The sequence below is a fragment of the Camarhynchus parvulus genome, chromosome 7 (genome assembly GCF_901933205.1).
Source record: "Camarhynchus parvulus chromosome 7, STF_HiC, whole genome shotgun sequence".
NCBI lineage: Eukaryota > Metazoa > Chordata > Aves > Passeriformes > Thraupidae > Camarhynchus > Camarhynchus parvulus.
This window is the reverse complement of record NC_044577.1, coordinates 21,972,818-21,990,347: the sequence shown is the minus strand read 5'-3', so window position 1 is coordinate 21,990,347 and position 17,530 is coordinate 21,972,818. Positions and strand designations below refer to the sequence as shown.

The 17,530-nt window shown below is 61.8% G+C and overlaps 1 protein-coding gene across 1 annotated transcript; it reads right to left on the bottom strand.

The window, feature by feature from the left end:
* Positions 1-46: 46 nt before the first annotated feature.
* Positions 47-16,579, bottom strand: OBSL1 (obscurin like cytoskeletal adaptor 1). The gene is made up of 26 exons (XM_030952657.1): positions 16,454-16,579; positions 14,097-15,193; positions 13,063-13,332; positions 12,611-12,871; positions 11,975-12,280; positions 11,611-11,889; positions 11,239-11,514; positions 10,839-11,111; positions 8,120-8,392; positions 7,116-7,388; positions 6,548-6,823; positions 6,125-6,400; positions 5,767-6,042; positions 5,240-5,521; positions 4,256-4,531; positions 3,844-4,119; positions 3,492-3,758; positions 3,072-3,341; positions 2,723-2,989; positions 2,194-2,460; positions 1,723-1,835; positions 1,423-1,576; positions 1,160-1,321; positions 905-1,009; positions 510-776; positions 47-268 (listed from the first exon to the last, which is right to left on the bottom strand). The coding sequence occupies exons 2-22, from the start codon at positions 15,133-15,135 to the stop codon at positions 1,496-1,498; spliced, it is 6,177 nt and encodes a 2,058-aa protein (XP_030808517.1). The 5' UTR covers positions 15,136-15,193; positions 16,454-16,579; the 3' UTR covers positions 47-268; positions 510-776; positions 905-1,009; positions 1,160-1,321; positions 1,423-1,495.
* Positions 16,580-17,530: the final 951 nt, after the last annotated feature.

Here is a 17,530-nt window from a genome sequence, read left to right as displayed (position 1 = left end):
GGGCCCAGAGGGCCGGGCTTCCAGGGGGGCTGAGCAGGATGTAGAGTGGTGCCACCAGCTTTTCTCTTAACGAGACCCCAGCTTGCTGGTGTGGAAGAAGCCGTGTCAGAAAAAAAGGCTGTTTAATGCAGAGCCCTGAGGCTGGAGCAGGCTGGGGATGGTGTCCGTGTGTCTGTCAGTGCCAGGGGGAGCATGACCCCATCTCTCAGCAGTGGCATCTGTCAGTTTGCATGCAGGCCCTGAGAACTGCATTCTGGCTTCTAGCTCCCTGTGGGAACAACAGGAGTCAGAGTGAGCTGGGGCATTGCCAGAGCAGCTGGGCCACCCAAAAGTTGTGTCACAGACAAGGAAGAACAGACCCCTGGCCCTGTATCAACCTGCTGCCTCCAGCCCAGCACTCAGACTCTTGCTAGCAACAGGGAACAGGGACATGGGTTCTGGTGTCCCTCTACTGCAAGGCACAGCAGCACTGGCAGCTGCCAGCGGTGCCCCTCTAGGTGCCCACTCACCCTCCACAAGGAGCCGGGCAGTGGAGCGGTCATCGAAGGCGTCGCAGGTGTACGAGTCCTCGTCCTCGGGTCCCACGCGGTGAATGATGAGCGTGCGGTAGCAGTCCAGGTTGCAGATCTCATACTTGTCACCAGCAAAGATCTCGGTGTCCCCACGGAGCCAGCGCACACGGCCCCGGGCATGGGACACGGTGCACTCCAGTGTCGCCTTGTGCCTCGCCAGCACCGTCTTGTCCCGTAGTGGCTTCACAATCCGGATTGGCAGTGCTGGTAGGTGAGGGCAGGGTGTCAGCACCATGGGGTGAGCAGGCTTCCTTGGGGACACCGCAAGCTGACCTGGTACACCCCAGCCCTGGTGCTGGAGCCCAGCCAGACCTCGCAGCCCGCACTGGTACCTTCCACCTGCAGACTGGCCTCTGAGGTGACTGTCCTGGCTGTGAAGCGGATGAGTCCCTTGTCCTCAGGGCATACACCACAGAACAGCAGGAAATGCCGGGTCCCTGGGGAGGGAGGCTGGCTCAAGGCGACAGCAATGCACACCCATAGTAAGCAGGGGGGGCAGGGACCCCCCTTTGTCTACACAAACTTCCCTTGCTTGAATTTGCCCTAGCCCAGCCCCAAAATGGGTGTGGAGCCACCTGCATCCCCACCTTCTTGCCGTATCTTCACTGTGCTGGAGACCTTGATCTTCTCCCCGTCCCGAAACCACTCGCCCTTCACATCCCCATGTGACACCTCACAGGTGAAGACTGCGTTGTCACCCTCCCGGACCTGGACGTCCTGCAGCTCCTGCACAATGTGGACCTGGCGCTCTGCAAGTAATTGACAGGGTGCCAGGGCAGCCAAGGATGAGGGGGAGCAGACAGTGTAGGGTTTGGGGGTGTACAGCCTGCTGGGAGCTGGGTGACCGTACCCTGTACGTGCAGCACGGCAGAGGCCTGGCAGTCACCTGCATCGCAGGTGTAGCTGCCGGTGTCGGTCAGCTCTCAGCGGCTCAGCTGCAGGATGCGGCGCCGTCCCGCCGAGTAGATGCGGCAGTTGGGCCCTGGCCGCAGCTCCTGCCCATCCTGCACAGAAGCAAACAGGCAGCACCCCACTGCTTTGGCCCCTTTGCTCTGTCTGCAGCCCTGGCAGGGAGGGCAGCGGCCAGGGGACAAAACAAGGAGGAGGACACGGCCAGGTGCTGCTGGAGGGGCTAAGGGTGAGCCCTCACCTTGAACCATTTCACCTCTGCATTGGGGCGAGACAGCTCACACTCAAAGCTGGCGACCCCTGTCTCTGGGACTCCCAGGTCTCGTGGGACCCTCACCATGGTGACTGGAGGCTCTGAGGAGGCAGGAAGGCTTGATTGGACAAAGACATGGACTTGGGGCTGCAGGGAAGAGTAGCTGTGGCTGGGGCATTTCAGCATGGGGTGAGAGTGGCACCACCCATGGGCAAGCACTCATCAGTGGTGTTCCAGCTGGCTCTGGACCCAGACCCTGGCCGGGTGTCCCAATGCTCAGTTCACATCTCCTCCCTGAGGACAGGGGGACACTTGCCAGCACTCTATCACCCCTGCTGAGGACAGGGGAACACATGTGCCCAGGGTGGCCCAGCTCAGCCTCGGTGTCTCCTGGTACAGAACAGCAGCAGTCAGACAGCGCCAGTGCCACCCACCCCCAGCCTGCCCCAGGGACCGTACCCCTTACACGCAGGTGGGCGCTGCAGCGCAGAGTGTCAGCAGTGAAGGTGACGGTGCCTGAGTCTTCCAGTGCAAGCCTCTCCAGTGTCAGGCTGTGCCCGCAGCCTGTGGCACTGATCCGGCACGTACTGCTGGGCTTCACCCGGATGCCGTCCCGTGTCCAGACCCCGGTCACACCAGGGTGAGACAGTTCCAGGTGAAAGGTGGCTGTCTCCTTCTCAAAGGTCTCCACATCTCTCAGTGGTGTCCGGATCGACACCTTCCGGGCTGTGAGGGACCCATGTCTGTGAGTAGGTGTCTGCTCCACCGCAGAGTCCCTGGCTTCCCAGTCTGTGCTTGCTGGAGTGATCATCTAAATCCAGTTGTTTGTACCAGACTCCCACCCCTGCCCATGCACCCACCTCTCTGAGTACCCCTTCCAGCACGTACCAGCTCTGCCCACGTGCTCCCATTGCAGCAGCTGGGTGCTCTCCCTGTCCCCATCCCGTGCCCTGCTGCCTTCCATCCCCATCCCCAGCCTGGTACTCACGCTCCACGTGGAGCTTGGCCTGCGTGCGGTCGTGCAGGCTCTCGCAGCGGTAGGTGCCGCGGTCAGCAGGGCCAAGGCAGCAGATGGTGAGGGTGCGCCGGCACCCCGACTCCTGCAGCTGGTACTTGCTGCCCGGCTGAAGGAGGATGCCCTGCTTCAGCCACTGCACCTCGGCAGCCTCGTGGCTCACCTCCACCTCCAGGCACACGTCCCCCTGCTCCTCTGCTACCATATCCTGCAGCTTCCGCACAAACAGCACCTGTGCCTCTGCATGGCCCATGTGCTGGGTCAGCAGCCAGCCCCAGGGCTGTGTCTTGGGCTGAGCCCCAGCTTTGTCCTTCCCCCTCACCTTGTACACTCAGCCGAGCTGTGCTCACCAGCCCCTCGGCATTGGCTGTCACAGTGCCTGCATCACCTGTCTGGCACTGCCGTAGGGTGAGGCTGTGGCACAGCCCACTCCTTGTCATCAGCAGACGCTCATTGGGGACCACGGGCTGGCCATTCAGCTGCCATGTCACAGCCACATCTTCGGGGGATACCAGGCACTTGAAGGTGGCATCCTCGCCCTCCAGCACTGTCAGGTTCTGCAGCTCCATTATGATCTCCACCACCCTGGGGACTACAGCCAGATTGTCAGGGCACAGCATAAGGGACCCCCTGTCATGTAGAGATGCTGAGCATTCCTGCAATCCTGACATCACTGTGCCAGCATCCCCACCACCCCCATGGAATAGGCGTCCCCCAGGTGGTGGGGATGCCTTGGGCTCACCCTGTACCGTCAGCGTCGCCAGGGTCTGGTCGTCGTTGGACTCGCAGCAGTACTCGCCGGCATCCCCGGGCTCCACGCGGCTCAGCACCAGCGACCGCTCCCGTCCCTCTGCCGTCATCTGCCGGCGGGGGCCAGGCGCCAGCACCCGCCCGTCCTTCCGCCACACCACGTCGCCCCGCGCCTTGCAAAGCTCGCACCACAGCACCACCCGCTCGCCCTGCCGCGCTCGCACGTCCGACAGCCCGCGCAGGAACTTCACCCGCAGCTCTGCGCAGTCAAACCCCCCCAAATCAGCACTCGCTGCCACTGCAGGGGGATCCCCGGGCACGCCCACTGCCCCCCTGGCGCCCACCTCGGACGTTCACGTCGAACTGCATCTGGTCGTGGGGGGAGAGGCAGGTGTAGGTGCCGGCGTCCTCCATGGCCACGTTGTGGATGATGAGGCTGTGCACGCGGCCGTCCCGGCGCAGCTCGCAGCGCTCGCCGGCCACTGCCGCCTGCCGCGGGCCCAGCCAGGTGACATCGGAGCGCTCCGTGGAGGTGATGGCAGAGAGCACGGCACTGCCGCCCTCCAGCACCAGCAGCTTCTCCTGCTCCTCTCGTTTGTTCACGAACAGCACGGGTGCCTCTGCCGGAGGAGCACTGCGCTCAGCTGTGGCCCTGCCAGCGGCACAGCGTGGCATGGGGGTGCCAAGCGTCCCGGTGTGAGGCAGGATGAGACTGCTCCTGCCCCTGGCATGGGCGAGGGACACCTCCAGGCTCACCTTTCACATGCAGTGTGAAATGCACCTCATCATCACCGGCGTCGCAGAGGAAGATGCCACCGTCACCCAGCTCTGCTTGCTTGATGGTGAGGCTGCGTGTGGGACCCTCGCTGCACACCAGCAGCCGCCCACCTGAGCACAGCGTCTGTCCATCCTTCTGCCACTGCACTGCCGCTGTCTCCGGGGACAGCCGAGCCACCAGTGTCACACTGTCCCCCTCCTGCACCTCCAGCGGGCTCTGCGCCTCCTCCTTGTTGACAATGCACACAGGCCGGGCTGAGGGGTGCAGGGGACAAGGCAGGGTTCAGGGATGTCCCCACACTGTGGGGCAGTGCAGGGATAGGACTGCTTCAAGTGGAGAGGAGATCCCTCAGTGAGTCACCATGGGGCAGAAGGGCTGTGAGGTTGTCTGGGGGTCATGGTGGGACTAGACAAGGGTCCGAAGAGGAAGAGCCCAGACATGCAGGATGGAGAGGTCTGGCAGCTCAGGGTTCACTCAGGGAAGGGACGGCAGCAGAGCCCATCACTCCCCCATCGCTCCCTGTACAGGCAGCACAGCTGCCATGTTGAGACCATTAATTTCATTGTACCCCCCCACCCAGAACACCTTGCTGGGGAGCCAGGACACCCGCCTGCAACAGGCTCCCTCCCACCCTGCACAGCCCTCCATCTCCAGCTGATAAGGGTCCAGGCTGAGCTCAGCCTTTGGCAGCCGAAGCAGGAGGAGCGGCGCCTGGGAGCCAGCCAAGGCTAAATTTAAACAGCCCCTGGCTGGGGGAGGCAGCAGGGACATGTCTCGCCACGACCCTGACGTGTCTCTTTCTAACCAACGGCTCCTGTAGAGTTGGGGACAGGGCTCCCACCCTCCCTGCCAAGCTGCCACCCTGGCCTCTGCATCAGCAGGGTCACAGAGGCTTCCCCTCCCCTTGTGTCTGTGGCACAACCCCACCATTCTGGGGGTCCCTGGGTTCTGAGCCAGCTCACCCGACACCTCCACATTTGTCACCATGCGATCGCTGGCAGCGTCACAGATGTAGCACCCCGCGTCGCTGGGCTGTGCCCCAGTGATGGTGAGCTGCCGCAGCACCCCACGTGCCTCCACCTGCACCCGCTCACCCGGATGCACCTCCTGGCCGTTCCGGAGCCAGTGCACAATGGCATCGGGCCGAGAGAGCTCACAAGCCAGCACCAGGTCTTCCCCAGCCACCAGGCAGCGATGTGCCATGGCGCCCGTGCTGCCCACAATGGTCACCGGTGGCTCTGGGACTGGAGAGATGGGCTGTCACCACAAAAGCAGCCTGTGCTGGGTAGCACAATGGCCAGACCCTGTCCAGACTCCTCTGGCTGCAGCCACCACACAGATGCAGCCCACTCCCCATGTGCCCCCCACCAGGTTCCCTGTGCTCACTGCCACCCAGCCCAGCCTCACACCACCCTGGCAGCAGCCACAGACCCACCTCACTCCCTTACTCCTGTTCCTCTGGTCATCCCCACCAGGACCTTCTGCTCACCTTCTACAGTGATGAAGAAGACGATGCTGTCATCACCAGTATCACAGAGATACTCCCCAGCATCCTTGCCTGTAGCACCCAGGATCACAAGGGATCGGCGCACCCCGTCCTCCTCCAGCCGCACACGCCCCGTGTCCTGCAGCTTCTCCCCGTCCTTGTACCACTTCACTTCCCCATGGGTATGTGAGAGCTGCACTTCCAGCACCAGGTCCTCCATGGCCTGGCAACGCTGGTGGGTCGGCAGGACATCTTTCTCCAGGATCCTGACCAGCGGATCTGCAGCACCAACAGAGCTGAGGTCTCTGGGGTTTGTGCACCCAACACCCCACACCAGGCTCTTCCCTACCCTCATGCTCACCCAACACTTGGATGGTGAAAGTCACCGTGTCACTGGCAGTGTCACAGGTGTATTTTCCAGAGTGCTCAGCTTGGGCAGCGGGGATGAGCAGCCGGCGATGGACACCCTCCTCCTCCAGGACCAGGCCGCCCCCAGCCTCGAGCCTGACACCCTCCTTTGCCCAGCACACGGGTGTATCCGCACGGGACAGCTCACAGCACAGTGTCACCGTCTCCCCCGGGGACACCATCATGACAGGGACAGGTCTGCAGGGCTGCAGGATCCTCACCGGAGGCTCTGCAGGTATGGCATATCTGAGATACAAAGCAGCGCAGGGACAATGCAGCCCTGGGCACTCCTCTGCTGCCAGCCCCGGGTAAGCTCCTGTGCTGGGTGGCCCAGAGGATGGGCACCCACTGTGGCCAGAACCACATCAGCACTGACCTGACACCTTGACATCGAAGGAGACGGCCTCATCCTTGGTCTCGCAGATGTACTCGCCTGCATCCTCTGCACTGCTCTTGGGGATGATGAGGCAGCGCCAGGCCCCCTCGACCAGCAGCTGCAGGTTATCAGTCTCATCCACCTCCAACCCATCCTTGAACCAGTGCACCGGAGCATCTGGCACGGAGAGCTGGCACCGCAGTTCCACACACCCCGGTGCCTGAACCAGCAGCTCCAGTGAGCGCTGTGGAGGCTGCAGGATCCTCACTGGTGGCTCTGTTGGGGATGTAGAGGAAGAGTGTGAGACCCGTTCAGTTCTCTGCTCCTGGCTCTGCTGTGTCTATTTACTGTCACCTGTGTCCCTGTCCCCATGGGGCTATATAGAAGCTACGTCCTCTCACCCCAGGGCAAAGAGGTCAGAACTGCTCAGGGCAGGGGCAGCAGGCACAGAGGTACAACTGCACATCCTCCTCCACAATGCTGAGGGTAGGGAGCAGGGCTGGGGACCCCAGAGTACAGAGGTGCAATAGTGCTACCCTTTCCAGGATGTCCCTGCTGTGCCACCAACCTGCCACCAAGATGGAGTAGGAGACAGATGCATCGCTGGCATTGCAGAGGAACTCCCCTGTGTCCTGTGTCCGGGCACAGGGCAGCACCAGGCGGTACTGCAGCCCTTCCTGCTCCAGCACCAGGCTCTCGCCCACCTCCACTTCTTCGCCATCCTTGTACCAGCGCACTGGGGACACTGGGCGGGACAGCTGGCACCACAGCTCCACACGCTGCCCGACCACGTAGGAGTGAGAGGCCTCCTTGTTGGAACTGACAATCCTCACTGGTACCTCTGCTGGGGACATGGCAGGGCTCAGCTGTGTTGCTGGGTGAGTCCCATGTGAGGACAGGAATCCCCTGGGCAGCTCACTGCTCACGGTCACCCTGAAGCTGGCAGCACCATCCCCGGCATGGCACATGTACACCCCTGAGTCAGGCAGTGCAGCTGCAGCAATGTGCAGCCTCTGTGAGCGTCCCTCTGAGCAGATGGCCAGGACCTGCGTTGGGACTACAGCCTCCCTGTCCTTCAGCCAGTGGACAGGGGCATCTGCAGAGGACACCTGGCACTCCTACACCAAGGGCAGCCCTGCCAGCACTTCCTAGAGCTGCTCTGCCTCCAGCACTGGGGTGAGGCAGACCTTCAGGGCTGAGAGGACCAAGACCTTGTGTCACTTGGCCTCCCATCCTACCTGCCCTGGCAGCAGTGGCCGTGGGTATCCCAGCCCTGCAGTGCTGGTAGCTGCAAGCTGAGGGAACAGCAGGGCTGGGGTGTGAGGTGGCATCACCCAGAGGCAGGCAGCTGGTTGTGCTCTGGAGTGTAAGGGGGCAGTGTGACACAGAGCTCTGGGAGGAGACAGACCAGCTTGTATGCTCCTGCCCACATCCCCTTCCAAGCCAAGGGCATGGGCAAGGAACTGCTCTCAAGGAGGCGAGAAGCAGCAGAGGCGCTGAAGCCACAGTGTGAGCAAGGAGCTAGGGCAGAGGGAGAAGGGGGAGAGAGATGTAGGTGTCTGTTGTACCCACCTGCCACGGTGACTGTGTAGAAGACAGAGTCCCCACCAGCATCACAGACGAATTCCCCTGTGTCCTGTGGCTGGGCACAGGGCAGCACCAGCCGGCACTGCAGCCCCTCCTGCTCCAGCACCAGGCTCTCACCTGCCTCCACCTCCTCCCCGTCCTTGTACCAGCGCACGGGGGCTGCCAGGCGGGACAGCTGGCACCACAGCTCCACACGCTGTCCGGCCATGTAGGCGTGGGAGGCCCCCTCGTTGGAGCTGACAATCCTCACCGGCTCCTCTGTCATGGAGAGACATGGGGCTCAGCCAGGACATAAGGACCAGAGCCAGTGATGGTGGCCATCACAGCCCTGTGTGGAGTGATGGCTTCACCACTTGTTGGCTTTAAGGCTGGAAGGCACCACATCATCCACATTCTACATAGCACAAGCTTCTGGACCATCGTGCCTGGGTCTCCCTCTTCTCACACATTACAACCAGGAGGAGCACCAGGCTTTGAAATGGCTGGGAATTGCTGCAGTGCCCTTGCTCCCATGGTACCTGCCCTGCTTTGCCCTGTGGTGAAGCTGAAGGGTTTGGAGGGAAGATGCATATAGGCAAGCCCCAGCGTTGATAACCACCGTCTGTGGTGCCAGCACCAGCCCCTGCAGCTGCTCTTCCAGTGGGTGCCCTCCCCTCTGCCTATCTCCCCGTTTCAGATGCCACCAGGTGCCAGCCAGCGCTTCTGTCCTGGCTCAGCCTTGACATTTGCTTATACTGTGGTGCAGGCATGTGGTTTTCTTGCAGCCAGAGGCCCATTCCTCCAGCTTACCAGGACCCAGGAGCCAATTCCAGATTGCAGTCATCACTAAAATCACCATTAATTTGCTACAGAAAATAGTGCCACTGCTCACACCGCCCCTCTGAATTGAGTCACAGCTCTAAAGACAGAGGGGCTCCCAGCACAAATTTTAGCTGACCAACCCTCCTCTCTCCTGGGAAAGTTCAGGATGCCACCTAGAGCCAACACTGCCTGCCTGGCTGTGCACATTGCAGCCAGCCATAGTTGGCCTGAACTCTGGTGCTCACAGAGCCCGCGGCTCCATGCGGGCGCAAGGCACAGCCAGCTCTGGGCCGCAATGGTGGACAAGCACAACCTGCCCTTCCACAGCCCGCAGCTGCTCCGTGCCGAGTGTCCGGGTGGAAGCTTCCCAGACAGCTCCCAGCTGTGCTGCCCAGGCGCAGCAGCACAGCGCTGCCCCGCAGCGTGCAGAGCGGTGCGGCGCCGGTTTGCAGCGATTAACCTGCCGCACGCTGAGCCTGCATCCGCACAACCCCCGATCAAAGGACTGCCGGCCGCCTCTCTCCCTGGACCTGCTAAAAGCAATCACATTGCTGAAGTGCACCTGGAGATGTTGAGCAGCACTGAAGTGAGGGGATGGATAATGTGCCAGCCCTCAGCGGGCAGCATTGCTCTGGCCTCAGCCTCTCACTAGTTCTGAGGGAGCTCCAGTGCTCAACAGCTGACAGAAAACTCAGAAGATGCTGGGGATGGCTGAGCTTGAGGCAGGCAGGCTACATGCCACAACAGCCCGATGGAGGATAGCTGAGATGCCTCAGGGAAACCCAAGCATGCCACAGCAGCCAGCCTGGCACTTGTGCCAGCGAGGTGTCAGCCTGAGCCTCCAGGCACCCACCCCCAGCCCTGCCGGTGACATTGATGTCCAAATCCTGATTGAACCAAGACAGCCTCCCTAAGACCCTTCTGTCAAAGTTATGCAAAGCTGCTCAGCCAAAAGGCTGAGCTTCGGCAGATGGTGTTCCCTCTCCCAGCCTATGGAAGCAGAGCTCTCCATGCCCCACACTCCCACACAGCACACGACTCCTGCCTCTTCCCAAAGCCCATGCTGCCTGTCCTTCCCACTGGCAGTTTTGCCTTTATCTCACTAAAAACCCCTCCCTTCCTCACCCTCCCAGCAGCCACCACTCCATTGACTCTTCAGCATCTCTTATCACTCATCCTATCTTCACTCCTACGTCCTTGGCCATCAACTTTGGCCCTTTGCCGTGTGTTAACACCACAGCGAGGCTTTATCACTGTGGTCACATCACCTTTCAGCTGGGCTTGAGCTCTGCCCCTACTTGCCTTCCTGTGGTTGTGGGCTGTGGGTTTTGGGGCCAGCAAGGGGAAGCCTCTCACTTGCTTTCAGCTTTCATTATGCTCTGCCAGCCGGTGATGCCAGCAGCCGCTCCGCAGCCGGGGCAGCCGCCCCAGGGTGCTGAGCCCTGCTCCCATCCAGCAAACACCTCCCAGCCATCGGTCCCCAGGCAACTGCTAATTTTCAGGTCAGCAATTAACACTGTCCATCAGAGCAATGACCAACCATGAGTCACCCCATGCCAGGTGCCAGGACCACTATTTTTAGGACCTTGGAGGATGGCTTGGTTACTAGGCATGGAAGAAGTCCGGAAAACACCCTGGCCTGCAGGTGCTGGGTGCTCTCGTGTGCTCTAGTGTTTCAGACAGGCTGAGTGAGCTGTTCCCTCTGGCAGCTGGTCTGAGTCCCACAAGGACCCCAACTAAGCAACCAACCAAACTGCTGGTGAGCACCTGGCAAGAGCATGTCTGACAAGTATCCCATCGCAGCAGGTGACAGCAATACTGACACCAGCACATGCATTGTGGCATCCTGCACTGGCAAAGAAAGCCCCCTGAGACCCTACCAGCCCTCCTGCATCACACTCACCTGCCACAGTGATGGTGTAGAAGGCAGAGTCCCCACCAGCATCACAGACGAACTCCCCCGTGTCCTGTGTCTGAGCGCAGGGCAGCACCAGCTTGCACCGTGGCCCCTCCTGCTCCAGCACCAGGCTCTCACCCACCTCCACCTCCTCTCCATCCTTGTACCAGCGCACGGGGGCTGCTGGGCGGGACAGCTGGCACCACAGCTCCACACGCTGTCCGGCCATGTAGGTGTGGGGGGCTTCCTCGTTGGAGCTGATGATCCTCACCGGCACCTCTGCCAGGGATAATGTGGGCCTCAGCATGACTGGCTGCAGCTTTCAGCCGCATGATGGGGCAAGAAGCAGGGCAGGAGCACTATCAGGAGGTAGGGGCCAGGCTCCCGCACACAGTCCCCAGCTCACCGGTCACTGTCACCACAAAGCTCACGGCGTCATCCCCAGTGTCACAGGTGTACACCCCAGTGTCTGAGGGACATGCTGAGCGGAGCAGCAGCCTCCGCACGCAGCCTTCTGCCTGCACTGCGATAACATCATCCAGGGGCACAGCCTTGCCATCCTTCAGCCAGCAGACAGGGGCATCCGGGCTGGACACCTGGCATTCCAGCAGCACAGGCATCCCTGCTGGCACTTTTCGGAGCCGTTCAGCCTCAGACACTGGGCCAATGAGGACCTGTGGGGCTGAGAGACATTGAGAAGTGGTGAGAAGCATCCTCCAGCATGACAGCCCCTGCTGCTGGGGTCCCAGTAGGACCCCAGGGTGAGTGCCCTGATCACCTTGCACATGCAGGATAGCTGAGTCCCGCACATCACCGGACACAAAGGTGACCTGGGCCCCACTGTCAACCAGTCGTGCTCCTCGGATCAGCAGCAAGTGCTCCGTCCCACGGCGCTGTACACTGCACCGGCCGCCTGCCTCCTCCTCCTCAGCCAGCCTGACGCCGTTGAGGAACCAGGACCCATGCACCGCAGCCGACAGCTCCAGGGAGAACTGTGCATCCTCACCATCCCTCACCCATGAATCCTGCAGACCCCTCTCCAGACGAGCTGCTGGGGCTGGAGCACAGTGGGACTCAGCCCCAGCGGCACTGACCGCCAGCACGCTGTGGCACGACATCCCAGCTTTAGCCTGTCTCCTCACCAAGATGCACAGATCCAGGGAACTCCACGGGGCTGCTCCTGCCGTGCTTGTTGGCGGCAGAGATGCGGAAGCAGTAGTCGGCCTCGCGGGGCACGCTGTCGCCCAGCACCCGCACACAGCTGGGCAGGTCGGTGGCAAGGCACTGCACCCAGTCCCCTCCCGCTGCCTCCCGACGCTCCAGCAGGTAGTGGCTGACGGGGCGGAGGTGGGAGTCAGGCGCGGGACACCAAGTCAGCAGAGCCGTGTTAGTCTCCACCACGCTCATCTCAGCTGCCACCGGTGCGCTCGGAGGGTCGTGCTTCACACCTGCAAGTCACAGCCCAGGTTGCCTGATGGGGAGGCTCTAGGTGGGGTGGCAGAAGGGCTAAGTGGGGATACACAGCCTAGTTCTTTGGGGATTCTCTCTCTGATGGAGAGGATGATCTTGCTCCCATGTAGCATGCTGCTGGCTACAGGGGTTTGTGAGTGCCCGTGAAGCTGGGATCCTGGAGCCCTGCTCAAAGCCCCCTTCCCAGAAAACATATTGCAGCATCACACTCCCAGCATATTGGGTGCCTATTCCATCCCCCCTTCTGTATCACCCCTCTTGAACAGGCAGGAGAGAGGACACAGGACCCCTTCAAGGCTGGAGCTTACACTTGACTCGGAGCTGGGAGGATGTCTGCGACTCCCCGACAGTGAAGGAGATGATGCCCGCATCCTGGCGGGTGACGTGCACCAGCACCAGGAGGTGTGTCCTGCCGAAGCTCTTGAGCACCGTACGGGGTGACTCCCGCAGCTGCAGCGCGTCCCGGCTCCAGCAGCTGCCCTCCACCACATCCCGTGTCTCCACACAGAAAACTGCATTCTCCCCCTCCATCACATCCAGCTTCCGTGGCAGCCGCTTCGCAATCACCCCTATGGGCAGAGATATATGAGGCAGGAATTCTGGGGACTAGGATGGGCTCTTTGAGGTGGGAGAGGAGGAGGAGGAGGGGCAGCAGCAGGCACCAGCCAAATGGAGGGAAAGCAAATGCAGGGGGCAGTGGGGACCCGGGCAAGGAGGAGAATAGGAAGGCAAAGCTGTGCTACCGGAGACCTGAGCCCACCTCGGACAGAGACCTCGGCGATGCTGCGTCCTTTGTCCTTCATCTGGCAGAGGTAGATGCCGTCGTCATCGATGCGGGCATCGCGGATGGTCAGGCGCCGCACCACCCCCTGCTCCTCCATCACATACTTGTGGCTGGGCTGCAGCTCCCTGTCCTCCAGGTACCAGGAGGTGGGGATGGTCTCCAATGGCACCTGACACTCCAGCACTGCATCCTCCCGCTCTGCTACCTCCACATCTGCCAGCTGCACCTGGAACCGCAGCCGGTGCTCTGCCACAGGAAGAGACAGGAGCTTAGGGCATGTGGGGTACAGCATCCACTCTCAGCCCTTCGCTCAAGGTGCTCCCAGCTCACAAAGAGCTGCAAACCCTTGTCCCTGCTTTGCCCTCTGCTTTGGCTTGCATGAGACAGACATTGCCCTGACAAGGACATCCCCCAGAGCAGGGAGGACCAGGGCACAGCCTGGGGAGACATAGGGATGCCTCCAGTATCTCAGCAGGGAGTTCTGGGGGATGCAGGAGCATGGAAGCCAGTATGCTGCAGCAGGCGTCTCAGTAGAGGGGAGCAGTGGGGTGTAGGCAGGGGCTTCACCAGTTCCTGGGTAACCCCAGCCATGGGCTGTCCCCAGCTGGCTGGATGGCTCGGGGGGAAGTGGGCAGCCGCCAGCGCAGACTCTTGGAGCCGTGCCCTGCAGGGCTGGCTGCCAAAATCACTCAGCACTTCCAGGGGAATTTGTCACCAAGGCACTGTCCCTCTTCCCTGTTTGTGGCTGGACACCTGCAGTCATCCCGAGAAGCCACACCTCTGTTTGCAAGGAGAGAGACATGGAGCAGGACACAGCTCCTGGAGAAGCCCAGCATTCCCTGCTTCCAGCCCACAGCTCTGTCCCAAGGAGCCTGGGGTGACCCTGGCTGCACAGGGCAGGAAGGAGCCCAGAGATGCTGGGTTCCCACACAGACACACCCCTGCCAGACAAACTTCCCTGAGCCCCCCAGGGCCCGGCTACCTCTGACACTCCTTGGACGTGTTCCTACCTTTCACCTGGAGCTGCACTGCGCTGAGGGTCTGGCCAGCAGTGTTGGAAGCGGTGCACATGTACAGCCCCTGGTCCTGAGGTTTGCAGTACAGCACCTTGAGGATGAAGTAGCCCTCCCGGTCCTCGTAGATGAGATGCCTGCGGCCGGGGGCGAGGGGTTCACCATCTTTCTGCCAGATGATCTCTGGCTTGGGCTTGCCAGTAACGTAACAGCGAAACTTGGCGTGCTTCCCTGCGCTCACGGCAAATGCCTTGGCCCCTGGCACCCTGGCCGGCACTACGCCATTGGGCACCCAGGTCTCCGATGCCATGCGCCGTCCCGCTCCGTGCCGCCGCCACCGCTGCCGCTCCGCCAGTGCCTCGGGACCATCGGCAGGGCAGCCATTGGGGAGCCTGTCCGGCAGTGCCTGGGGCTCAACCAGGAGCACGGCAGCAGCCAGGGCCTCCTGGGAGCCGCTGCGTGCCCGGCAGACATACACTCCCCCATCCTGGGGCCGGGCACTGAATAGCTTCAGGAAGTGCCAGTCCTCTGGTTTCTGCCCCACTGCAAAGTGGCTGCTCTCAAAGAGTTCGGAGAGCTTGTGCCCGTCCTTCTCCCACTCCAGCACAGGGCAGGGCTGCCCAGACACCCTGCAGGTGAACATCACATCCTCCCCCCGGCACACCCGCATGGATGAGGGGGCAATGAGGAAGGCAGGTGCGACACTGCCTGAGCATCCCTCCTCCTCTCGCCGCTCCGCTGGCTCCACCCTGAGCATGGTGGCAGCATAAGTCTCGCCAACGCTATTCTTGGCCCTGCAGACGTAGAGTCCACTGTCCTTGGGGGTGGCACAGGACACCAGCAGGCTGTACAGGTCCCCTTTGGACTCCATATGGAAACGGCCTGAGGGCTCGATGGCATTCTTGTCCTTTTCCCAGAGGATGCTTGGCTGGGGATCACCCATGATCTGGCAGCTCAGGACAGCATCAGTGCCACTTTGGACCGTGAAGGCACGTGGATAGGCCAGGAACCTGGGGGCTCCCCCGAACCCCTCCATCACCAGCTCCCAGGGTCACGGCAGGCAGCTGGCTGGAGCAGCAGTGGGGACCATCAGCCTGGGGGGATGTACAGACAGACTAGAGTGGGGGCTTGGGCTTCATCAAAGAGATGGACCAGTGTGGAGCCCCCAATCAGGAGGGACCCACACCTGGAGCCAAGTCCCCAGCACGGACACCCTGCCCTGCTTCAGGAGCATCACCCTCATTCGGAGCAGCACAGCCCCACTGGATTTGCCCCCGAGTCACCCAAATCAAGCATTTCCCAGCCCAAGGCAATAGGAGAGGTGACAAAAAGTGGCTCTTTGTACCCCAGGGGGCTGAGACACTTGGAGCTTATCCCAGGGTTGCAGAGGGGACTCCAGTTCCAGAGGTGGGGGACCCCTGCCTAGACAGGGAGCATGGGCAGCTGCTTGCTGGGTGCTGGGGCTGGGGGATAGCAGAGGAAAAAGGGCCCCTGCCCGCCCCTTCCCCACCCGCCGGGCATTCACATTCCTGCAGTATCGGGTGGTGGCAGAGCCGCATTCCTGCAGCATCTGGGCCGGCTCAGCGGGCAGGTGCTGACACAGGGCTGTCACGGCCCGAGGCCCCGGCTGGACCCGGGCTGGGAGTTCCTCCCAGACCTGGGTGGGCAGGGGACCCCCTGTGCCGGGCGGCCACCCCCCCACAAGGCAGTGCCCTGGGGCAAAATGGGGCTCTGGGGAAGGGGTCCCCTTCCAGAGAGTAGTCCCACAGGCAGGATCCAGCCCTTGTGCACTCAAAACTACAGCTGGAAATCATCAGTCCCAGGGGAAAAAAATGAAAGCCAGGGAGGTGGGTCCTGCTTCTGCAGGGCACTGCCTCCATCCCGGCTTTGTGGGTAACCGTGCCCACCATCAGGGGCAGGAGTGGGGCAAGGTGCTCTGTGCCACCCCCCGGTGAGTGCACCCCACCCTCTGCCCGCACCCGGGACTGGGGCAGGGTCGTCTCTGACTGGCTCAGGCAGGGGGAGGGGAAACAAAAATACTTCTTGGATGAGCCAGAGGGTAGGAGAGGGCTGGTCCCCAAGGAGCAACAGGGACTGCGGGCTGGTCCCCAAGGAGCAACAGAGACTGCGGCCAGCTTCTCCTCCCAGAGCCCTACCCCCGGGACACTGCACCCATCCAGAGCCATCTCTCCATCCACACGGCCCTGACCCGTGGGCCACCCCACAGCAGCTCCTTTGGACACAAAGGGACAGCTCTGATGGCTCGGCCATACCATTGCACCCTTCAACCCCTCCCTTCCCCAGCCACCCTGCCCCAGGCAGCCCCCAGCCCAGCCCCTGCCCCACTCAGGTACCTCGCTGTGCTGCCTCTCCCCTGCGTCTCTCAGTGCCGGCACCCAGCTCCCGCTGCTTCTCCCAGCTCCCCTCCGGGGTGTCAGTGCGCAGGGACCAAATGTTACAAATGCCTGCAGCTGCTGTCCCCAAAAATACCCTCTGATGACACGCGGGGTTGATAAGAGTGAGCCTGCTCCGTTCAGCGCCTCGCCGAGGCTGGGCTGGCCTACCTATGTATAGCAGCCACCCCAGAGAGCTGCAGGGGTGCTGCAGGCCTGGCCGCGCCTCTGTGCTGGCTCAGCCAGCAGCGAGGGCCAGCGTGCCCTGTGGAGAGCATGGCATGGGGTGCAGGGTGTGCTGTACCCTGAGCTGGACACCAGACTGCAGTGAGACAGGACGTGTCACATGGGACATGCTGCATGGGGGGATGTGCTGCACTGGGTGCTGCATGAGATGCCAGGCTGTACTGGATGGGATGTGCAGGACACTGAGCTGCCAGAGGCACAGAGGGCATGCACATGCTGCCCACCATCCACAGGGCAGGCAGGGTTAGTGGATAGGGAACGCCTGGTACTGTCCCCTCAGGCAGCGGCGAGAGGAAGGGAACTGGGTCTCCTTACAGCCCATGCCTCTCCTGCAACTCCCACCCTGTGAGCCAGCCCATGGCTAGACAGACCAAACAGCACCCTAGGATCCTTCTCCTGTACCTGCTGCAAGGTCTCCAGCTGGCCTGCCTCTGTCTCATCTGTTCTTCTCCCCCTGAAGCTGGGCCAGCCTTCCGCAGCCCCAGGAAGAGCAGGAACATTTTGCCATCCCTCCTGCTTCACGCCCCCAGGACCTTGCCAACCACCAGACTGTCATGGAGATGCCACAACCACCATGCCCCTCACCTTGCCCTTTCCAAGGCCCCATCCTCACATTTTGGCTGCCCTGGGGACTGCCACCTGCAAAGTGCCTTCCCCATGCCAGATCCTCACAGGCCTCTGATCCCCACCAGGTCCTTGCCCCGATTTCCCTGCTGTGCACAACTAGCTAGTTTCCCACTAGCTCCCCAGAAGCCCTAGACCTTCAACTCCTCCGCCATGGGGGGCACCCAG